This window comes from Oncorhynchus masou, chromosome 31, assembly GCF_036934945.1.
Source record: "Oncorhynchus masou masou isolate Uvic2021 chromosome 31, UVic_Omas_1.1, whole genome shotgun sequence".
Lineage (NCBI taxonomy): Eukaryota > Metazoa > Chordata > Actinopteri > Salmoniformes > Salmonidae > Oncorhynchus > Oncorhynchus masou.
In genome coordinates, this window is record NC_088242.1 from 31,741,527 (window position 1) to 31,766,583 (window position 25,057).

Sequence of the window (25,057 nt, forward strand, 5' to 3'; positions counted from 1 at the left end):
AAGTTTTCTGATAAATATCTGGGCATCTGAATTGATGAAAAGTTATCTTTTAAAAAGCATATGGATGAGTTAGTTAAGAAGTTGAGAATAAAAATGGGCCTCTTCTTTTGAAATAGATCAAAACCATTTATATGAATGCAGCTGCCACTGCACTGAGACCATTAGATGCAGTTTACCACAATGCACTTAGCTTTATTACGGGCGACAGGTTCAGTACACATCATTGCGTCTTATATCAGAAAGTAGGCTGGCCCTCTCTGAAGTCTTGTAAATCGACACACTGCTCTCTTTTTGTTTATAAAGTACTCTTGCACAAACTTCCACCGTACCTTACTTCATTGTTAAAATACAGATATACGAGTCACCAGACCCGATCACAGGGATGACTTAAGACGTCCACATGCTTCCCATCTGAAACCGTTCGGAACTGTTCCTGCATACATTAGGACATTTTGCGATGTTTTTCTTCATTTTGATCTTCGGCAAGGTGGTGACCCTTGTGACCTTAATAATTATCACTCTATTTCTAAAATTTCTTGCCTCGAAACACATTTGGAATTCTTGATTAATGCTCAGCTAAGATATTTCTTTACTTTAAAATCTATTCTAAATGTGCATCAGTCAGGCTTCAGACCCAGGGCAGAGCACCATCTCGGGAGCATCACCGGTTTTAAACGATGTGGTAAATTGTTTGGATAGGAAGAAATACTGCGATGCTCTATTCATTGATTTGTCTACGCATTCAACCACTCTATACAAATTCCCTGCTAAATCCGAACGTCAGGCTAGTGTAACAGTATAACTTTACACCGTCCCCTCGCCCATACCGGGGCGTGAACCAGGGACCCTCTGCACACATCAACAACAGCCACCCACGAAGCATCGTTACCCATCGCTCCACAATAGCTGCGGCCCTTGCAGAGCAAGGGGAACCACTACTTCAAGGTCTCAGAGCAAGTGATGTCACCAATTGAAACGCTATTTAGCGCGCACCACCGCTAACTAGCTAGCCATTTCACATCCGTTACACTCACCCCCCTTTCGACCTCCTCCTTTTCCCGCAGCAACCAGTGATCCGGGTCAACCGCATCAATGTAACAGTATAACTTTAGTCCGTCCCCTCGCCCATACCCGGGCACGAACCAGGGACCCTCTGCACACATCAACAACAGTCACCCATGAAGCATTGTTACCCATCGCTCCATAAAAGCCATGGCCCTTGCAGAGCAAGGAAGGGGAAACACTACTTCAAGGTCTCAGAGAAAGTGCCGTCACCGATTGAAACGCTATTTAGCGCGCACCACCACTAACTAGCTAATCAAATCAAATTTTATTTGTCACACACACATGGTTAGCAGATGTTAATGCGAGTGTAGCGAAATGCTTGTGCTTCTAGTTCCGACAATGCAGTAATAACCAACAAGTAATCTAACTAACAATTCCAAAACTACTGTCTTATACACACAAGTGTAAGGGGTTAAAGAATATGTACATAAAGATATATGAATGAGTGATGGTACAGGGCAGCATAGGCAAGATACAGTAGATGGTATCGAGTACAGTATATACATATGAGATGAGTATGTAAGCAAAGTGGCATAGTTAAAGTGGCTAGTGATACATGTATTACATAAAGATGCAGTAGATGATATAGAGTACAGTATATACGTATACATATGAGATGAATAATGTAGGGTATGTAAACATTATATTGGGTAGCATTGTTTAAAGTGGCTAGTGATATATTTTACATCATTTCCCATCAATTCCCATTATTAAAGTGGCTGGAGTTGAGTCAGTGTGTTGGCAGCAGCCACTCAATGTTAGTGGTGGCTGTTTAACAGTCTGATGGCCTTGAGATAGAAGCTGTTTTTCAGTCTCTCGGTCCCAGCTTTGATGCACCTGTTCTGACCTCGCCTTCTGGATGATAGCGGGGTGAACAGGCAGTGGCTCGGGTGGTTGTTGTCCTTGATGATCTTTATGACCTTCCTGTAACATCGGGTGGTGTAGGTGTCCTGGAGGGCAGGTAGTTTGCCCCCGGTGATGCGTTGTGCAGACCTCACTACCCTCTGGAGAGCCTTACGGTTGTGGGCGGAGCAGTTGCCGTACCAGGCGGTGATACAGCCCGCCAGGATGCTCTCGATTGTGCATCTGTAGAAGTTTGTGAGTGCTTTTGGTGACAAGCCGAATTTCTTCAGCCTCCTGAGGTTGAAGAGGCGCTGCTGCGCCTTCTTCACGATGCTGTCTGTGTGGGTGGACCAATTCAAATTGTCTGTGATGTGTATGCTGGGGAACTTAAAACTTACTACCCTCTCCACTACTGTTCCATCGATGTGGATAGGGGGGTGTTCCCTCTGCTGTTTCCTGAAGTCCACAATCATCTCCTTAGTTTTGTTGATGTTGAGTGTGAGGTTATTTTCCTGACACCACACTCCGAGGGCCCTCACCTCCTCCCTGTAGGCCGTCTCATCATTGTTGGTAATCAAGCCTACCACTGTTGTGTCGTCCGCAAACTTGATGATTGAGTTGAAGGCGTGTGTGGCCACGCAGTTGTGGGTGAACAGGGAGTACAGGAGGGCTCAGAACGCACCCTTGTGGGGCCCCAGTGTTGAGGAGCAGCGGGGTGGAGATGTTGTTGCCTACCCTCACCACCTGGGGGCAGCCCGTCAAGAAGTCCAGTACCCAGTTGCACAGGGCGAGGTCGAGACCCAGGGTCTCGAGCTTGATGACGAGCTTGGAGGGTACTATGGTGTTAAATGCCGAGCTGTAGTTGATGAACAGCATTCTCACATAGGTATTCCTCTTGTCCAGATGGGTTAGGGCAGTGTGCAGTGTGGTTGAGATTGCATCGTCTGTGGACCTATTTGGGCGGTAAGCAAATTGGAGTGGGTCTAGGGTGTCTTGTAGGGTGGAGGTGATATGGTCCTTGACTAGTCTCTCAAAGCACTTCATGATGACGGAAGTGAGTGCTACGGGCGGTAGTCGTTTAGCTCAGTTACCTTAGCTTTCTTGGGAACAGGAACAACGGTGGCCCTCTTGAAGCATGTGGGAACAGCAGACTGGGATAGGGATTGATTGAATATGTCCGTAAACACACCAGCCAGCTGGTCTGCGCATGCTCTGAGGGCGCGGCTGGGGATGCCGTCTGGGCCTGCAGCCTTGCGAGGGTTAACACGTTTAAATGTTTTACTCACCTCGGCTGCAGTGAAGGAGAGTCCGCATGTTTTCGTTGCAGGCCGTGTCAGCTTGCTATTTCACATTCGTTACACCAGGCATGTGCACGTGAGTGAGAGAGGTATATATTCTTATTCCATCCTTTTACTTAGATTTGTGTGTACAGGTATTAGGTAGTTGTTGTGGAATTGTTAGATTACTGTTAGATATTACTGCACTGTCGGAACTAGAAGCGCAAGCATTTTGCTACACTCGCAATAACATCCGCTAACCATGTGCATGTGACCAATAAAATGTGATTTGATAGGGAGTATGTGTGCGTGTGTGTGCGTGTGTGTGTGTGTGTGTGTGTGTGTGTGTGTGTGTGTGTGTGTGTGTGTGTGTGTGTGTGTGTGTGTGTGTGTGTGTGTGTGTGTGTGTGTGTGTGTGTGTGTGTGTGTGTGTGTGTGCATCTGTATTGTATGTGTGTGAGTGCTACTGTCAGTACTATAAATACAGGGTGTTGATGACAGGTGTTGGTGCCTCACATCTCTTGGGTGAGGGGAGGGGGGAGAGGAAAAGGGGAAGGAAGGAGTGATGAGAGAGAGACGAGAGGGAGGAATAGTAGGCGAAAGTGGGAAGATGAGTTTGAAGTGGGGTGAGGGATGAGCTAGGGACAAGAGGAGGGACAGAGTGAAGATAAAGAAGAGAGGGTGAGGTTCGGTGGACACTGTGGTGATCAGGGTACAACAGAACCAGAAAAATCTGATGATTGATCATCTCTCTACACTCTAAGCATCGAGCTCAATGTGTCTGTCTGAATGTATTTCTGTGAAACACTGTGCACATCATCATGGTATAATGTGTCTGTATAAGGATGACTGATATAGATCCCTCAGTATTTCTCGTCTCAGATTCTCAGAATTATTTCCTGCTTGTTTCCTAGCAGAACAACTCTTTGCCAGCTATTATCTGATTAAGGTTGATGGAGATGAGGTAGAAGACATATTTCTATTTCTCATCCATTTCCTGTGTTGCATGTTTAGACAGAACACACACATTTATTTACAGACTGGTGTTAAACATTATATCTGTAGGGGTGTTGTGGTGTTGCATTGCTGTCTGTAGGTGTTTGAATTGGTACCCTGTACAGCAGAGTATCGAATCTTATCCTACTGATGTTTTCTGTTCTATGAGATAATGAATTGCATCCACCTGGTGTCCCAGGTCTAAATCAGTCCCTGATTAGCGGGAATGACTGAAAAAAAAGCAGTGGAACTGACTTCAAGGTCCAGGGTTGAGTTTGAGTGATATACAGTATAGGTGATTTGTCTCACATTATGTGGTGTCAAGAGGAGTTTTAGTACTACATGATGTGTTATGCTAGGGTTATTTGTGATTTGTGTGGTAGCTTGAGTATATGTACAGTATTATGTGTTGTCTTACCTTGTGAGGTATGACAACGGTAGATCCTCCACTGATGCCAACGATGGGCAGAGCTGTCTGAGTCGACAGGAAGTCTAGGATCTGAGCCACTTCTGCCACCTGCTTTTATTCAGTCCAGGAGATATAGATGATTTTTACCAATGAATCTGGCATCTCATATCTATCCCGTTTTTTCAATATCCCCAAAGGACAGAGGTCAGTATGTGAGTTAACCTTCCGCCTTGTTTAACATGATTGATTGATTGATTGATTCATCGATTGACTGACCTGAGGTCCAGCTCCTGATCCCACATCGTCTTCGAACACGACCCCATGCAGTTTCTCTGTCGCCATGGTTTCACAGAGACGTGTCAGCAGGGCACGAGGGTTGGTGTCGTTAACCAGAACAGTGACCGGGTTCACCTCTAAGAAGAAGAAGACAAAAGCAGAAGAAGAAAGAATGTTGCACTCCAAAGTGAACATAGTATGTGCTTTAGTGCTTTTTTGCACATAAGTATTAATGTCAAGAACATACAGTGGCAAAACTGGTTCACAGGTTCATACCTAGGGGAAGGTCAGCGAAGTCCTCTCTGCTCAAATGACCCCTGACCTCATTCTGGTAAGCAGAGCCACAGAACACCACCGCCACGTTAATAGAGGGATGAGGGATGAGAGGGCGGGAGAGGAGGGGAGGAAGGGAGGAGAGGAAGAGGAGGAGGAAGAGGAGGAAAAGAGGAGGATATCGCGGAGAAGAAGAAGGTGGCTGTCCTGGAGGAGCAGCCATGTCAGCACCTTACTGCCTGGAGAGAAGTAAGTGGAGTAAAAATAGAAAGTGGGGGGGGGGGGGAGAAAGAGATATGGAGAGGGGGAGGAGGTGAGGGTGGGACAGAGGGTTCAAAGAGAGGGGGTAGGAGAGGGAAAGAAATGGAGAGCAGTAGTCAGACATGCAAGCAGCTTTTGTCTGTGACAATTGATGTGTCGCTCCACGAAACTAGTCTCTTTTGCGTCCCTTTGATATTTTAAGTAGAAATTGTGCACCAGTATTGGATTTTAAAAGTCTGTTATATTAAATGAAGTGCCCTTTAATATAGACCACATGGACAATTCAATAAATCCAACATTTTTATATGAATAAATATTTGCTAATGTCCCTTTGTGCCCTCTCTGTGACTTCTCGGGAAGATTTAACCCACTTAAGCCCACATTTCTCCCCATAATTGTAAAGCCCTATTTATTTTGTTGCTTTGACAAAGTCTTTCCTGAAGTTTATCATTTATTTAATGTGATTAGTGATTGATAAAAATAAAATACAAATCCCTCATTTTATGGTCAACCCTGTGATGCAAACTCCTCATTTTAATATTGTGAAACTATTCCTTTTTCCCCCTGGTGTTTTGTGGTGGAAAACTGAGCACGTCGGGCATAACATGTCAACCATGTTACCCATAGATAGACAGGCTTAAAATGTTTTACCAATTTACATTTTGGGTGAAACTTGCATTCAATTTTCCCTCCTTGTTGCACACAAGCTTCCATTCCATAATGGGAGTTATGGCTGAGTTAAGATGAAATTAAACCTAAATTAACCCTGTTACTTTATTTGGCACTTACTATAGTCTTTATTTAGATGGGGTAACATATTAAGTTTAACGTCTGCTTCCAACTCACACTCTCAAGCATGTAGATCCCCTGAATGCAGCTCACTTTCCAGCCCACTTTCCAGCTCACATGCTCAAACACATCGATGCCCTGAACGCAACTCACTCTCCAGATCCCAATCACCTGAATTCTGATCACCTGTTCACACACCTGTATGTCATTATCACACACTATTTAGTTCAGTTCCTTGCACCCATCACTGTGAGTTATTGTTTGTTTTGTGACACACTTCTGTTCAGAGTGTTTGGGTTTCCATTAATTTAATCCTCTCCTGTATGATAGTTGTTGCCTGCCTCACTAACGGCACCTTTTGCCTAGTCCTGCCTGTTCTTTAGCCTATCAGATTTCCTGTTATCAACCTATTGCCTGATCTCCCAGATGGCATTACTAGCCTTTTCACTGCCTGTACTGTTGCCTTTTTAAACCCTGTGTATGACCTTCTGCCTGTGGTCCTTTACAAATAAACACCTGCTACGCCCTGCGCTTGAAACCAGCTCCCTGTCTCCCATCGTGTTCATTGCACGGGCCCAGTGCAGTCAAAAATTAGATTTTTTTGTTATCATTTTATATATATTTCCACAAGTTGGAGTAATACTGTGAAAATTATGATAATGCCTATTTAGTGCAAGAGCTGTTTGAAAATAGCGCCTGACATTGGACCTATAAATTGAACATGTGCTCATCATGACAGAAAGTTAAATTAAACTACCAGAAATTGACTCATTTTGTGGATTGACCCTGAAACCCATAATCCTTCAGTGCATTTGTTTAAGTATTACATATTTTTCTCTCTCTCCATCCCTGTTCATTGCAATCTCACACACACCCACTGACACCAGCACCTGACCTCCATCAGACATTAACATTTTAGTCTCTAGCCCATTTTTACAAGATGTCATCTAGAAACATTTCAATTAGATTAGATGTATTTATCTTTTGGTCAACTGCTTTCAACAATAACTAGTGCTGAACAACTGCAGGTACATGAATAAAATAGTACCCATCTTCAACGGCAGGAGCATTCGAAGTCATACGGAAGGAAACAGACAAAAATCACCTTAAAAAGAGAGGCTTGAAAGAGAGTTGAAAGGATACGTCTGATGACAGTTCTATTCTAAGAGCTTATTATCTTTTGTTTTTTAGTCTCGTTCTTCATTTGCACACCAAAACGACAATATCCCAGCATCGAGACATTGGGCCATTTGGTCTGTATTGGAACAAAGAGATGGGAAAGTGTGAGGGATGTGAGATGATTGTGAGGGCCTCTCTGATGACCAGAGATCACACAGATGGATGAGCCAGCGGTCACTACATAGACACATTTTTTTTAAACATTTTTTTTAAGTAGTGCACTGGGCCTTTACTAGTCCTAGTAAAGTTACTAGTACTAGTTAATAGTCCTGTATTAACGGACCAATGCACTCGTGTGTGTGTGTGTGTGTGTGCATGCGTGTGGGTGGGTGCTTGCGTGTGAGTGTGTGAAGCAGGAACGGGATTGTGCAGAGGTTATCAAACACCAAAGGCTTCGCCTGGTTAGTTTGTAATGCCCACTTTAAAATCCCACAGACAAGAAGAAGTGCTCTCAACGTGCACAATGTGTCAAAAGTGTGCACATGCATGCCTGCGTGTGCGTTCCGCTTATGTTTGTGCCGGCGTGAGCATGCGTATGTGAGAGGTGAACAAGGTGGCGGACAGTAATAGAAGACAAGGTCTCATTCTTTCTCATTTGAAAAATACATTGTATTTTTACAGTTATATGATCGAAACTAGTCACAACCTAAGGCCAAATACATAGAGAGGGGAGTGAGAGAGAGAGAGAGAGAGAGAGAGAGAGAGAGAGAGAGAGAGAGAGAGAGAGAGAGAGAGAGAGAGAGAGTATGACAGAAAAAATAGCAAGAAGGCGAAAGAACCATTTAAAGATAGAGAAACAGAAAGATTAGAGAGAAATGCAGATAAGGGGGAGGGAAAATGGAAACAAAGAGAGTGTGTGGGTTAGTTAGAGGAGATGACTGGAGAACAGAGATGCTGGTTGCAGATACACTCAACCCACTGTAAAAAAAATATTGTGAAACAGACACAAATTACTTATGTTCACCACACAATTTTGTATACAGTGCACTTCAATCATAGATGAAGGTAGTAGGTTACTTAAAACTGTCACGCCCTGATCTGTTTCACCTGCCCTTGTGCTTATCTCCACCCCCCTCCAGGTGTCCCCCATTTATCCCCTGGGTACTTATACCTGTGTTCTCTGTTTGTCTGTTGCCAGTTTGTCTTATTTGTCAAGTCAACCAGCGTTTGATTCTCAGCCCCTGCTTTTCCCTAGTCTCCCTTTTTCTCGCCCTCCTGGTTTTGACCCTTGCCTGTCCTGACTCTGAGCCCGCCAGCCTGACCACTCTGCTTGCCCCTGACCCTGAGACTGCCTGCCGTCCTGTTCCTTTGCCCCTACCCTGGTTAAATTTGGGTCTTACCTTAAACAGAAATGATAGGAGGGAGATTGGTCGGTGGGGATGGGTGGGCGTATAATGCGAAGGTCTAACAACCCAAATGTTGTGTGGTCGAATGACAATGGACAACTTTAGTATTTTAAATAGTTAGGAACTTCTTATTACTTTTTAACTGGCTATTTAGCTAGCCCTAACCCTTTAGTTACTTAGCTAGCGTGTTACCTAACCCCTACCTTAACCCCCAGCCTAGCTATCGTTAGCCACCTAGCTAACCTAGCTAACATTAGCCGCAACAAGTTGGAAGTCTTTATGAAGGAAATCGTGTACTGGTCAAGAATACATTTTTGTGTGTGCCTGTCACGAATTTCAAATAAGTAATTTGTCTATTTTCACGGTTTTCTGTTATAGTGTGTTAATAGCACTATAATCTCGACTCTCTGGGCTGGGCGGTGATGGACTAAGCAGGTTAACAACAGAAAGTGTGTGGGAGAGTGGGATAAGGTATAGGACAGGATATGAGCCTGTCTAGAGACATACAGTGTAACCGACTTGGTTTGATGACCTATGGTAGCATGAATCCTTAGACCTGGACATTCATTAGCTCCCGAAGTTAATGCCCAGGCTTTAGCTTAGAGGCCTTACACGGTCTTCTGGTGCCCAGACAACCAAGGTTAAAACAAAAGAAATGTGTATTTGTCACATGCTTCGTAAACAACAGGTGTAGACTAACAGCAAAATGCTTACTTATGGGCCCTTCCCAACAACGCTGTCGTGACGTGACTATCGTTGTGACTATGACTGTTATTTATTTTATCAAAGAACTATGTTTAATTGATACTCAATTAAATTAATCATGTAACAACTCATTAGGAATTTGGGGCACCACAGGAAAAGTTTGTTTAATGAGCTACCATCTCCCAAATTATCTCAAGAATATATAGATATCATAACAGTCACTAAATAATCAATTCCTCATGTTAGTCTCATTCTAAACATCGTAGACTTCATAAATCTGCCCAAACCCGAGACTCACTGATCATTCCATACCACACAAATTGATTTGATTATTTATTTACTAACAAACTAAGTGATAACATAGGATACACACACACACATACGGTATAGGTTATTGATGAGAAACTTAATATGATAACAACAAGTCCCTAGCGGACTAACACAATATGACACTTGTTACACAAGATGGAGATTTAAAGAGAGAGCGAGAGAAAAAGAGAAGCAACACTTGGATACATTTGGGAACTACACCCGCAATAACCCTAATACCTTTCCCCGAACTGCTGCACTTATGAGTAAGAAGTAATGCATGTACTTAACCTCTCTGGCCCACCCGACACGCTTGCGTCCCACCTTGCCAACAATAAATGCAAATGCGCTACCCCAAATGCTAATAGCACTCGTTAAAACTCAAACGTTCATTAAAACTCACATGCAGGGTACTCAATTCAAGCTACACTCGTTGTGAATATAGCCAACGAGTCAGATTTGTAAAATGCTTTTTGGCGAAAGCATGAGAAGCTATTATCTGATAGCATGCAACACCCCGAAATACCAGAAGAGGAAGTAAACAAAGAAATTAGCGTAGCCGACGCTACACAAAACGCAGAAATAAAATATAAAACATTCATTACCTTTGACGAGCTTCTTTGTTGGCACTCCTATATGTCCCATAAACATAACAATTGGGTCTTTTTTTCGATTAAATCGGTCCTTGTATACCCAAAATGTCCATTTATGAAGACCGGCAGATCCAGGAAAAACACTGTTTTTAAACGCAACGTTATTTTTTTTAATTAAAAAAGTTGCCTATAAACTTTGACAAAACACTTCAAACTACTTCTGTAATCCAACTTTAGGTATTGGTAAATGTTAATAAACGATCAAATTGATCACGGAGCGATCTGTATTCAATAGGCACAAGTTTGGGAAACGTAGCCAGCTTTTCCGGTTCCATTTTTCACAGCTGTGGACCTGAGAACCGGATGTGGCTATTACTCAGATGACCAAGGATTTAGTTGAATCGAAATCACAACACTGGCGACATCGTGTGGAAGCTGTAGGAACTGTAATCCCACCCTTAAGTATTTTTCCTTCCAATAGACATTACATAGACTGGCGGATTGATTTTTTCTCCGTCGATTTTGTGATCAGGTTTCCTTGCGATTTTGACCACGGAACTCATTCTGTTATAGTCACAGACACCATTGAACCAGTTCTAGAAACTTCAGAGTGTTTTCTATGCACACATACTAATCATATGCATGTGCTATATTCCTGGCATGAGTAGCAGGACGTTGAAATGTTGCGCGATTTTTAACAAAATGTCGAAAGAAGTAGCCCGATCCTAAGAGGTTTTTAAGTGTTGAAGGTCTTCATCGGGTATATCTGAACAACGACTCAACTGCAGCATTTTGTCTTATTCAACCTCATGTTGCTTTCCGGACTATTGTAGACCTCGCTGCAACTTTAGTCCGTTTTAGTCTGATATGTTAACTCAAATGCCGTATACCATTGCGTGAAAAGGGGGCCTTTATGTCATTGGTTACATGCTCTCTGGGCTCCCTGTGGCGTGGCTGGTTAAAAGGCAAGGTACACAATTTACTATGATCTCGATAGAGAACTAAAATCACTATCTTATTGTCACAAAAACATTCTATTTATCCTGGATATTTTCTACACAGCTTAAAGTGTGTAAATCTGATATACACAGTGTAAAAGCTCTTCAAGTTACAATGTTTCCATTATAATGTCTTTATAACCATTTTAATGACATCACAAAATATACATACATTTTCCATATTCCATCTCTCATCATTCCCAACATTCGGATGTTGAAATATATTGTCCCAGTGTCACACACTGACCATCGTTTGCTTTGTATGTTTATATGTTTTGTTTGGTCAGGGTGTGATCTGAGTGGGCATTCTATGTTGTGTGTCTGGTTTGTCTGTTTCTGTGTTTGGCCTGATATGGTTCTCAATCAGAGGCAGGTGCTAGTCATTGTCTCTGATTGGGAACCATATTTAGGTAGCCTGTTTGGTGTTGGGTTTTGTGGGTGATTGTCCTTTTGTCCTTAGGTCTGTCGTGTGCCAGTTTGCACCAGTATTAGGCTGTTTCGTGTATTGTTTATTGTTTTTTTCATGTTGATTCGTGTTTACTTCAGTTTTATTAAACATGGATCGTAATAGACACGCCGCATTTTGGTCCGACTCTCTTTCACCTACAGAAAACCGTGACACCCAGTGTCACCCCCTGACCTTAGTTATCTTTGATTGGACATGATTTGGAAAGGCACACCTGTCTATATAAGGTCCCACAGTTGACAGTGCATGACAGAGCAAAAACCAAGCCATGAGGTTGAAGGAATTGTCCGTAGAGCTCCGAGACAAAATTGTGTCGAGATACAAATCTGGGGAAGGTTACCAAAAATGTTTTGCAGCATTGAAGTTCCCCATGAACACAGTGGCTTCCATCATTCTTAAATGGAAAAAGTTAAGAACCACCAAGAATCTTCCTAGAGCTGGTCGCCCGGCCAAACTGAGCAATCGGGGGAGAAGGGCCTTGATCAGGGAGGTGACCAAGAACCTGATGATCACTCTGACAAAGCTCTAGAGTTCCTCTGTGAAGATGAGAGAAACTTTCAGAAGGACAACTATCTCAACAGCACTCCATCAATCCGGCCTTTATGGTGAGTAACCAGACATAAGCCACCACTGAGTAAAAAGGAAGCAGCGGCAGGGACTGGTAGATTAGTCAGGACAACGACCCTAAGCAGACTGCCAAGACAATGCAGATGTGGCTTCGGGACAAGTCTCTGAATGTCCTTGAGTGGCCCAGCCAGAGCCCGGACTTGAAGCAGATCGAACAACTCTGGAGAGACCTGAAAATATCTGTGCAGCAACGCTCCCCATGCAACCTGACAGAGCACGAGAGGATCTGCAGAGAAGAATGGGAGAAACTCCCTAAATATAGGTGTGTCAAGCTTGTAGTATCATACCCAAGAAGACTCGATGGTGTAATCGCTCAAAAGGTGCTTCAACAAAGTGTGTGTGTATATATATATATACAGTGGGGGAAAAAAGTATTTAGTCAGCCACCAATTGTGCAAGTTCTCCAACTTAAAAAGATGAGAGAGGCCTGTAATTTTATCATAGGTACACTTCAACTATGACAGACAAAATGAGGGGCAAAAAAATCCAGAAAATCACATTGTAGGATTTTTTATGAAATTATTTGTAATTTATGGTGGAAAATAAGTATTTGGTCAATAACAAAAGTTTCTCAATACTTTGTTATATACCCTTTGTTGGCAATGACAGAGGTCAAACGTTTTCTGTAAGTCTTTACAAGGTTTTCACACACTGTTGCTGGTATTTTGGCCCATTCCTCCATGCAGATCTCCTCTAGAGCAGTGATGTTTTGGGGCTGTTGCTGGGCATCACAGACTTTCAACTCGTTCCAAAGATTTTCTATGGGGTTGAGATCTGGAGACTGGTTAGGCTACTCCAGGACCTTGAAATGCTTCTTACGAAGCCACTCCTTCGTTGCCCGGGCGGTGTGTTTGGGATCATTGTCATGCTGAAAGACCCAGCCACGTTTCATCTTCAATGCCCTTGCTGATGGTAGGCTTTGTTACTTTGGTCCCAGCTCTCTGCAGGTCATTCACTAGGTCCCCCGTGTGGTTCTGGGATTTTTGCTCACCGTTCTTGTGATCATTTTGACCCCACGGGGTGAGATCTTGCATGGAGCCCCAGATCGAGGGAGATTATCAGTGGTCTTGTATGTCTTCCATTTCCTAATAATTGCTCCCACAGTTGATTTCTTCAAACCAAGCTGCTTACCTATTGCAGATTCAGTCTTCCCAGCCTGGTGCAGGTCTACAATTTTGTTTCTGGTGTCTTTTGACAGCTCTTTGGTCTATGCCATAGTGGAGTTTGGAGTGACACTGTTTGAGGTTGTGGACAGGTGTCTTTTATACTGATAACAAGTTCAGACAGGTGCCATTAATACAGGTAGCGAGTGGAGGACAGAGGAGCCTCTTAAAGAATAAGTTACAGGTCTGTGAGAGCCAGAAATCTTGCTTGTTTGTAGGTGACCAAATACTTATTTTCCACCATAATTTGCAAATAAATACATTAAAAAATCCTACAATGTTATTTTCTGGATTTTTTTTTCTTATTTTGTCTGTCATAGTTGAAGTGTACCTGTGATGAAAATTACAGGCCTCTCTCCTCTTTTTAAGTGGGAGAACTTGCACAATTGGTGGCAGACTAAATACTTTTTTGCCCCACTGTATGTATATGTGTGTGTGTGTGTGTGTGTGTGTGTGTGTGTGTGTGTGTGTGTGTGTGTGTGTGTGTGTGTGTGTGTGTGTGTGTGTGTGTGTGTGTGTGTGTGTGTGTGTGTGTGTGTGTGTGTGTGTGTGTGTGTAGATTTTACCATGAATAGTCAAAATTAATTGTCTGCTGTTCTCAGAAGGTGAATAGCTCAATTGATTTTGATAGTCTTACATTGTAAAATATGACTCAATTCCATTGAAAGAAAACAGTTTTAAGTCATTGACATTTTAAAGTCATGTAACTCAGCCATAGAGACGAAACAAAGATATTCCCATGTACAGTACCTTGCAAAAGTATTCATCCTCCTTGTCATTTTGTCACGTCCTGACCATAGAGAGCCCTTATTTTCTATGGTATAGTAGGTCAGGGCGTGACTGGGGGTTTTCTAGTTATTATTTTCTATGTGGGGTTCTAGTTTTGTTTTTCTATGTTGGTGTTTGGTATGATTCCCAATTAGAGGCAGCTGGCTATTGTTGTCTCTAATTGCGGATCATATTTAAGTAGCATTTTTCCACCTGTATTTTATGGGATATTGTTTTGAGTTAGTGTATGTTACACCTCTTAGTTACAGTTCGTTGTTTGTTTTGTTCTTGCTTTATTGTTTTGTGCGTTTCACTAAATTAAGATGTGGAACCCAGATCACACTGCAAGTTGGTCCGAGTATGCTTCAAACGATCGTGACACATTTTTCCAATTTTGATGCATTACAACCTGTAATTTAAATGTATTTTTATTTGGAATTCATGTAATGGACATACACAAAATAGTCCAAATTGGTGAAGTGAAATGTCAAAAATGACTTGTTTGAACAAATGTAAAAGAAAATCAAATGGAAAGTGGTGCGTGCATATGTATTCATCCCATTTGCTATGAAACCCCTAAATAAGATCTGGTGCAACCAATTACTTTCAGAAGTCACGCAATTAGTTAGATTGCACACAGGTGTACTTTATTTAAGTGTCACATGATCTGTCACATGATCTCAGTATATATACACCTGTTCTGAAAGGCCCCCAGAGTCTGCAACACCACTAAGCAAGGGGCACCATCAAGCAAGCAGCACCATGAAGAACCAAGGAGCTCGCCAAACAGGTCAGGGACAAAGTTGTGGAGAAGTACAGATCAGGATTGGGTTATAAAAGAATATCTGAAACTTTGAACATACCGCGGGGCACCATTAAATCCATTATTTAAAATATTTAAGACTATGGCACCACAACAAACCTGCCAAGAGAGGGCCGTCCACCAAAACTCAGGAGGGCATTAATCAGAAAGGCAACAAAGAGACCAAAGATAACCCTGAAGGAGCTGCAAAGCTCCACAGCGGAGATAGGAGTATCTGTTCATAGGATCGCTTTAAGCCGTACTCTCCACATAGCTGGGCTTTACGGAAGAGTGGCAAGAAAAATGTCATTGCTTAAAGAAAAAAATAAGCAAACACGTTTGGTGTTCACCAAAAGGCAGGTGGAAGACTCCTCAAACATATGGAAGAAGGTACTCTGGTCAGATGAGACTAATATTGAGCTTTCTGGCCATCAAGGAAAACGCTATGTCTGGCGCAAACCCAACACCTCTCATCACCACTAGAACACCATACCCACAGTGAAGCATTATGGTGGCTGCATCATAGTGTGGGCATTTTTTTGCATCGGCAGGGACTGGGAAAATAGTCAGAATTGAAGGAATGATGGATGGCGTTAAATACAGGGAATTTTGTAAGGGAAACCTGTTTCAGTCTTCCAGAGATTTGAGATTGGGACGAAGGTTCACCTTTCAGCAGCACAATGACCCTAAGCATACTGCTAAAGCAACACTCGAGTGATTTAAGAGGAAACATTTAAATGTCTTGGAATGGCAAAGTCAAAGCCCAGACATCAATTCAATTGAGAATCTGTGGTATGACTTAAAGAAGCGGCGGCAGGGTAGCCTAGTGGTTAGAGCATTGGACAAGTAACCGAAAGGTTGTAAGTTCAAATCCCCGAGCTGACAAGGTAAAAATCTGTTGTTCTGCCCCTGAACAGGCAGTTAACCCACTGTTCCTAGGCTGTCATTGAAAATAAGAATTTGTTCTTAACTGACTTGCCTAGTAAATTAATAGCTGTACACCAGCGGAACCCATCCAACTTGAAGGAGCTGGAGCAGTTTTGCCTTGAAAAATGGGCAAAAATCCCAGTGGCTAGATGTGCTAAGCTTATAGAGACATACCCCAAGAGACTTGCAGCTGTAATTGCTGCAAAAGGGTGCTCTACAAATTATTGACTTTGGGGTGGGTGAATAGTTATGCACGCTCAAGTTTTCTGCATTTTTGTATTATTTCTTGTATGTTTCACAATAAACATTTTGCATCATCAAAACACTTTGCCAGCAGCATACCACCCTGCATACCACTGCTGACTTGTTTCTGACGCTAAGCAGGGTTGGCCCTGGTCAGTCCTTGGATGGGAGACCAGATGCTGCTGGAAGTCGAGGGCCAGTAGGAGGCACTCTTTCCTCTGGTCTAAAAAATATCCCAATTCCCCAGGGTAGTGATTGGGGACACTGCCCTGTGTAGGGTGCTGTCTCTCAGATGGGACGTTAAACGGGTGTCCTGACTCTCTGAGGTCATTAAAGATCCCATGGCACTTATACTAAGAGTAGGGGTGTTAACCCCAGTGTACTGGCTAAGTTCCCAATCTAAACCTCAAACCATCACGGTCACCTAATAATCCCCAGGTTACATTAGGCTCATTCATCCCCCTCCTCTCCCCTGTAACTATTCCCCAGGTCGTTGCTGCAAATGAGAACGTGTTCTCAGTCAACTTACCTGGTAAAATAACAGATAAATAAAATAAAAATCTTCAAAGTGCTAGGTCCGTTGTGTAAATCAAATGATACAAATCCATTTTACTTCCAGGTTGTAAGGCAACAAAATAGGAAAAATGCCAAGGGGGTGAATACTTTCGCAAGCCACTGTACAATAGAGCCGTGTCTTTCTTGTGCCTTTTTCAGCTTGTTTGTAGCCTAAAGCTTTGTGGAGTTATGCATCCTATATATTTATATAATCCTTAAGAGTCTATTGACGCACCTGTGCTTATGTCTGCCTTCCACATCTGCGGTGGAAGGTGTCCGAGCTACAGCGGTATTTGTCAGGCCATGAGACATCAGGAAAATCAGTATTCTCCCGAAAAGGTCTGTAGCATCCGAACATGATGATGTTCACAGTTTTGCTCCACAAGTGTCACAGGACTCGTCTAAAGTCAGTAACGCTGATGTGACAACTTCTATCTGTAGCATCCAAACTGTTTGAGCTACAAACTAATATGGAAAGGGGAGAGTTTCACGAACACGATGGTGTTCTCTGTTTTGCTCTACGACCTCCACAAGTGTCACAGGACTCGTCTGAAGGTATACAAACAAATGGAAGTATGGAGGTAGTTATTTGCCAACAAAAATAAGGGGTTAAATACTGTATGTGTCCAATAAAAAATCACAAATATTTCCTGAGCTTTCTTATATCTGTCCTATGATAGGGAGATTTTAGTTTACATTTAACATTGAGCTTCAACCAATACCACAAATTAAAATCTCCCTACTAGTGCTGTTAGTGCTGTTATGGTGACCGGCGGTCACGTGTCATGAAGGCAGTCAAATTCCACGTGACTGTTTAGTCACGGTAATTAGTCTTCTCCAAGCTCTGATGCTGCTGATGGTCATTAGTAGTTTACCAAACTTGCTAACTGCCTGGTACTCAACACACTATAGTACCTCTAATCACTCTGACATCAATGCAAATGCAATCAAAAATCGAATCAAACACTTCATGATAGTCCATGAGCTCATGTTGTGCACCAATTCTATAGGCTATGCAATTGTGTGATTAAACAGAGTGGTGGCCTCTATTAAAAAAAGGAGGATCCAATCAGCTTTCTATAGGCTAGGCCTACTATATATATATCTCAACTTTCCTAATATTAAGCACATTGCTTATCTTTATAACAGGAGTATAGCCTACCTGGTTGGCATTAATAAACGAACCACGGGGAAAGGGTCCTCCATTTGTTAATTAATTCTCTATTTAAGTGCAGAGACCACATGTATTTTTTCCCCTGCCCCTGTTTCGAGACAGTTGCATGACAATAGCCATTCTAAATCTAAACACATTTCACACATATATTAGTATATGTAAAGACAAGATTAAATCAAGAATAGTCTGATGGGTGACAATATCAGCCTTGGTGAATTATATATTATCACTTGTGAATGATGCCCAGCCTAAGGCAAGAAACAATGCCTTTTTTTGGCTAGTTTTTCTAATCATAGTCTCATACATCATGTAGCCTAGCCCATAGGCCTATATGCTCTGATAAGGTTTGTATTACAACTAAAGTGGCCAAATAACTTCTTCAAATTAAGGACATTAATCCGCTTTACAAGGGGTGTAGAGCCAACCGGCATACATAAGCAGCATGTGAGTTTCAAGTTTGGGGAAGATAATTTTCACAATAAAAATGCACCTTTACAGTAAAAGCATTACCTGCATAATCACATTTGCGGTGACTTTTGATAATGGTGTTTTCCCGCTAATGGAACATTCACGCATATAGCCTACTGCCGTGTGGTCATTGCTGCACTTATATTGTGAAGAAATAGCCTAATCGTTTATCAACATGTTCATCTAAATGCTCTGGTCTGCTGCATCAGCTTCATTGTGTAAAACCATTTTTTGATGCTAGTTGTTGTATTCATTTGGAATCTATCGCATAACTGTCCCAGTCAGAGTATGTTTGGAATATTTGTTTTTTCGCACAGAATAAAATAGGTTAATTTTTTGTATTATGGGAGATAGTAGATTGACATAAACTAGTGCTTTTGTTGTTCGTTAGGTCTACTCATCTTGTTGTTTGACGAAAAGTAAATTCTTCCAATATCTTCAATATGCACCTTGGGATAGGATAACGACGCGCAGTTATGTCCCCGATGTGTCTGTCTTCACTTGTAGCCTGTGAGAAAGACCCGATCAAGTGATTTTATTTATTTATTTTTATTTATTTCACCTTTATTTAACCAGGTAGGCAAGTTGAGAACAAGTTCTCATTTACAATTGCGACCTGGCCAAGATAAAGCAAAGCAGTTCGACATATACAACGACACAGAGTTACACATGGAGTAAAACAAACATACAGGCAATAATACAGTATAAACAAGTCTATATACGATGTGAGCAAATGAGGTGAGATAAGGGAGGTAAAGGCAAAAAAAAGGCCATGGTGGCAAAAGTAAAAGTAAATACAATATAGCAAGTAAAACACTGGAATGGTAGATTTGCAAAGGAAGAATGTGCAAAGTAGAAATAAAAATAATGGGGTGCAAAGGAGCAAAATAAATAAATAAATGAAATACAGTAGGGAAAGAGGTAGTTGTTTGGGCTAAATTATAGATGGGCTATGTACAGGTGCAGTAATCTGTGAGCTGCCCTGACAGCTGTGCTTAAAGCTAGTGAGGGAGATAAGTGTTTCCAGTTTCAGAGATTTTTGTAGTTCGTTCCAGTCATTGGCAGCAGAGAACTGGAAGGAGAGGCGGCCAAAGAAAGAATTGGTTTTGGGGGTGACCAGAGAGATATACCTGCTGGAGCGTGTGCTACAGGTGGGAGATGCTACGGTGACCAGCAAGCTGAGATAAGGGGGGACTTTACCTAGCAGGGTCTTGTAGATGACATGGAGCCAGTGGGTTTGGCGACGAGTGCGAAGCAAGGGACAGCCAACGCGAGCGTACAGGTCGCAGTGGTGGGTAGTATCTGGGGCCTTGGTGACAAAATGGATGGCACTGTGATAGACTGCATCAAATTTGTTGAGTAGGGTATTGGAGGCTATTTTGTAAATGACATCGCCAAAGTCGAGGATTGGTAGGACGGTAAGTTTTACAAGGGTATGTGTGGCAGCATGAGTGAATGATGCCTTGTTGCGAAATAGGAAGCCAATTCTAGATTTAACTTTGGATTGGAGATGTTTGATATGGGTCTGGAAGGAGAGTTTACAGTCTAACCAGACACCTAAGTATTTGTAGTTGTCCACGTAAGTCAGAGCCGTCCAGAGTAGTGATGTTGGACAGGCGGGCAGGTGCAGGTAGCGATCGGTTGAAGAGCATGCATTTAGTTTTACTTGTATTTAAGAGCAATTGGAGGCCACGGAAGGAGAGTTGTATGGCATTGAAGCTTGCCTGGAGGGTTGTTAACACAGTGTCCAAAGAAGGGCCAGAAGTATACAGAATGGTGTCGTCTGCGTAGATGTGGATCAGAGACTCACCAGCAACAAGAGCGACCTCATTGATGCATATAGAGAAGAGAGTCGGTCCAAGAATTGAACCCTGTGGCACCCCCATAGAGACTGCCAGAGGTCAGGACAGCAGACCCTCCGATTTGACACACTGAACTCTATCAGAGAAGTAGTTGGTGAACCAGGCGAGGCAATCATTTGAGAAACCAAGGCTGTCGAGTCTGCCGATGAGGATGTGGTGATTGACAGAGTCGAAAGCCTTGGCCAGATCAATGAATATGGCTGCACAGTAATGTCTCTTATCGATGGTGGTTATGATATCTTTTAGGACCTTGAGCGTGGCTGAGGTGCACCCATGACCAGCTCTGAAACCAGATTGCATAGCAGAGAAGGTATGGTGAGATTCGAAATGGTCGGTAATCTGTTTGTTGACTTGGCTTTCGAAGACCTTAGAAAGGCATGGTAGGATAGATATAGGTGTGTAGCAGTTTGGGTCAAGAGTGTCCCCCCCTTTGAAGAGGGGGATGACCACAGCTGCTTTCCAATCTTTGGGAATCTCAGACAACACGAAAGAGAGGTTGAACAAGCTAGTAATAGGGGTGGCAACAATTTCGGCAGATCATTTTAGAAAGAAAGGATCCAGATTGTCTAGCCCGGCTGATTTGTAGGAGTCCAGATTTTGCAGCTCTTTCAGAACATCAGCTGAACTGATTTGGGAGAAGGAGAAATGGGGAAGGCTTGGGCGAGTTGCTGTGGGGGGTGGAGTGCTGTTGACCGGGGTAGGAGTAGCCAGGTGGAAAGCATGGCCAGCCATAGAAAAATGCTTCTTGAAATTCTCAATTATGGTGGATTTATCAGTGGTGACAGTGTTTCTTATCTTCAGTGCAGTGGGCAGCTGGGAGGAGGTGTTCTTATTCTCCATGGACTTTACAGTGTCCCAGAAGTTTTTTGAGTTAGTGTTGCAGGAAGCAAATTTCTGCTTGAAAAAGCTAGCCATGGCTTTTCTAACTGCCTGTGTTTAATGGTTTCTAGCTTCCCTGAACAGCTGCATATCACGGGGGCTGTTCGATGCTAATGCAGAACGCCAAAGTGATGAAGAGCCATGTGAATGTGATGTGCTTGGGAGCAAGCAGCACTCTGGGAGAAGGGAATTATAATTTTTACATTCAGCCTAAGGGCACAACGGCCACTGGCCGCAAAGGCATGGATTTTTTTTAATAGACATTTCGGCCACACAAATGGGATGCCCCAGGGAAATTCAAGGCATTATCAAGTGCTTGTCAAATTGTGGAAGAGAGACTGATGAAGTTTGTATATCCTGTGCAAAAAAAAACAAAGCAGAGCTCATGCTTTTCATGCAACTTTTTTCAAATCATCTTTAGAGTCACATCATGCAGCCTTATAATGTATAAAATCACTAAACATATAGCCCAACATTTGTAGAACAACTGAAGTTACATGAAAAACTCTAAGTTAAGCATATAGGAGTAACTATTTCTTTGTTAACCACTCAACACAGAATGTGCACACTCCCTCAAATATCCTTTCTATTTTATTCAGCTCTGTTCAATTGTATTCTTCATACTATAAAATTCTATAAAATAATGCTATTAAATTCTAAGCAAATCTTGTCTGCTAATTAACTAGTGTAGCCCGCAGCCATGTGGCATAGCCAGATGAGGACCTAATATAAGGACAATTCAGAGTATTCTATTATGTTCTTCTGAAATTTTCTTCATATCATGTTTCTTTAGACCTGTTTAAAATAAATCATGGATTTATTGTGAAGGTGTAGGCCAGGGGTGTCAAAGTCAAATGGACGGAGGGCCAAATAAAAAATTTAGCTACAAGCCGAGGGCCGGACTGTTCGAATGTTCATTGAAAAATTTTTAAATGACGCATATAGTCTAGTGAACCTAATTGAACCTACTGAAAACCTAACAAATATATTCCAATATGATCAGATAAATAAAGCAATATTTTCTTATGGCTCTGTCAGTAATCTTTAATTTTCAACAGACACAAAAGACAAATTTCCTTTATATAAAAATCCCCATAACATGAACATTAAATGAAAGAAACCGGTATTCAAGGCACCATCAGTAGCCTATATTTTCTATTTTAGCAAAAGTGGGCTAAATTTACTTCAAAGAAAAAAACATGAATGATGAAAATTGACAACTGGGCAATGTCAGAAATGTCGGTGCTCTCATCCACAGCCAAGGAATATGCAATGAAATCTTTTCCCTTTTTCACAAGCTGCTCTTTTAGATTGATGGACAACTGGTCTACTCTCTCGGCAATGGTGTTTCTGCTCAGACTCACATTTAAAAAGAGTTGCCTTTTTTCTGGGCAAACTTCGTCACAAACTTTAATCATGCAGTTTTTGATGAAATCCCCTCCGTAAATGGCCGGGCTGATTTAGCGATCTCTTCTGCCAAAATAAAACTGGCCTTGACAGCAGCCTGGCCTTGTGATTTGGCTTTTTTGAACAGAGCCTGTCGAGATTTGAGGCCTCGTTTTAATTCCTCTGCCTTTTGTAGCCTTTGTTCCATGTCCATATTCTTGTTTTTGTCCGCGTGTTTCGTTTCATAATGTCGTCTCAGATTATACTCTTTCAGTACCGCCACACTTTCTCCACACAGAAGACACACAGGTTTTCCAGCTACCTCCGTGAACATATACTCCGACTCCCACCTTGTTTGAAACCCCGGTTCTCAGTGTCCACCTTCCGTTTTGCCATTTTTGATGGGTATCTGAAAGTTAATTTTACTGTGATGCTGACGACTGCTGTGCCAATAAATATTGAAATGAAGCAGCCTACTGCTCGGTGCGTCACCGTTGCATTGTGGGAAATGTAGTATTGGTGCGTGTAAAAGATCTGCGGGCTGCCGGCTTGCTGCGGTCTGCGGGCCGGTTCTAATAATAAATCAAGATCATCCCAGGGGCCGTAAAAAACCTTCTCGCGGGCCGGATGTGGCCCGCGGGCCTTGACTCTGACATATGTGGTGTAGGCTATATTACATGGATTTATTAGACTTTTTAACATGCATATGCTCCAAAGGTCTGCATCAGTGGCTTGTAGTGTGTGGAAGCCAGGAGCTGCTAAATGTGTTTATGTTAATTAACGGTCAATTACCATGAAACTGGCAGTTATTTGCTTGACAATCACCTACTGACGAAATCTCGTGACTGCCACAGCCCTACTCCCTACCATCATATCTAAGCCCATATGACACCAACAAGATTGGAGGTACACAACACACTCAATGACAGCTGACCCCACAATAATCGCTTCCACAACCTATGGCAAAGCAATATATTCAGGTTTCACACGTCACAGCAGTATGCTATAGGACAGTGGTCACCAGCCGGTTGACTGCAATTGACCGGTCGATCTTCAAGGCATTCTTAGTAGATCGCCAAACATTTCTGTAGAAAACCAAATGATCGGCCTTGCGCTCCTATTGTTTCCATTTGTCTTGCACTGTTGGCACTAGGTTCACCCATTTCAGCTGCCAGGTGCCGGGTAGGCGACATGTTCGCATTTTGTACCATTTCATATGTCTGAAAGTACAAACTCTGCCTTCCAGGGGGGAGCAAATCAAGTGTGCTGTAGGCCTACCACTGGCCAATCGGATGTCTCAGATGACCGTGTCTGCAGTAACATAGCAGGCGCAAATGAAAGCTACAGCAAAATTGATGCTGTGAGATTTCTAAACTTTTAAAACCAAGACTTGATTCTGACCATCAGATGCAGGCTCCATCAGACCAGTAAAATAAATCAAAAAGAGAATCATTTAAATGTATGCTAACTCAGTTGTGCCTCACAAGTAATACAACAACTGGTCTATTATTGGTGGGATCATGCAGCCTACCTCAAATGTTGAAATGTCATTTTTTTAAAGGACTGACAAGAACCACAATGCATTGGCAGGAATATTCAGGCAAAGCCAATATGCGGTGATAACGATTTAGGCCAATAGTCTACTGCACAAACCTCATTAGTACAGAACTGTTATTAATAGGTTAATGTTGCATTGGCTTACAAAATGCAAGTCATGTTAAAAAAAATGGAGCTGTACATTTTGGCTTGGCTTTTGGCTTGACTCAGTAAAAAAAATAATTAACTCAAAAAGGTTGGTGACCACTGTTACAGGATATATTATTCTGTAGGGAAGCAGAGAGAGAGGACTGGATACATTACTATTTCAATCTCCCTCTCTTTAGCTCTCTCTCTCTCTCTCCTTCCCTACATCCTTCCCTCAGTCAAGGATTCCTAGACAGAGACAGTGTGATTGATGAGATGCAGACACACACACACACACACACACACACACACACACACACACACAATCTGAATAAACAATACCCCACATTACGGTTTGTAAATCACATTACGTTGTTCTTCACTTTAGTGTTTTATAATTCATCATAACTTTGTGTCTCTACGCCTCTCCATTGTAACATAGCCAACATAGCACAGCTAGTCATATATTCTGCAGCAGTCTCCATTGGACCATGTTCTTCTGAGGCATAAAGGTTTGATGGCTCTTGCAGATAAATGTTACTGCCTATATGTAGATGGCGAGAAAGAGAAAGAGAAGTGTGTGTGTCGGGGGGGGGGGGGTTATGATACAGCAGTATGGAACCAAACAAAGCTATGCTAGTCGTTTCCCTGTACAGTGTAAAACTCAGATCACTATAGGGAAACGTGGGTTAAGTCGATTTAAAGGTTAAGTTGAGCCACCCCTTGTTTCTAGAA

The 25,057-nt window shown here is 42.4% G+C and overlaps 1 protein-coding gene across 1 annotated transcript in view; it reads right to left on the bottom strand.

Moving 5' to 3' along the window:
• Window positions 1-804: 804 nt before the first annotated feature.
• LOC135524935 (glutamate receptor ionotropic, NMDA 2C-like) overlaps window positions 805-25,057 on the bottom strand; it is a 30,832-nt gene continuing 6,579 nt past the window's right edge. Inside the window, exons 2-5 of the mRNA XM_064952771.1 lie at window positions 5,143-5,378; window positions 4,867-5,003; window positions 4,600-4,698; window positions 805-849 (exon numbers count right to left, since the gene is read on the bottom strand). Of these exons, the coding sequence (XP_064808843.1) occupies window positions 805-849; window positions 4,600-4,698; window positions 4,867-5,003; window positions 5,143-5,362 (501 nt within the window). The 5' untranslated portion in view covers window positions 5,363-5,378. The remainder of the gene's footprint in view (window positions 850-4,599; window positions 4,699-4,866; window positions 5,004-5,142; window positions 5,379-25,057) is intronic.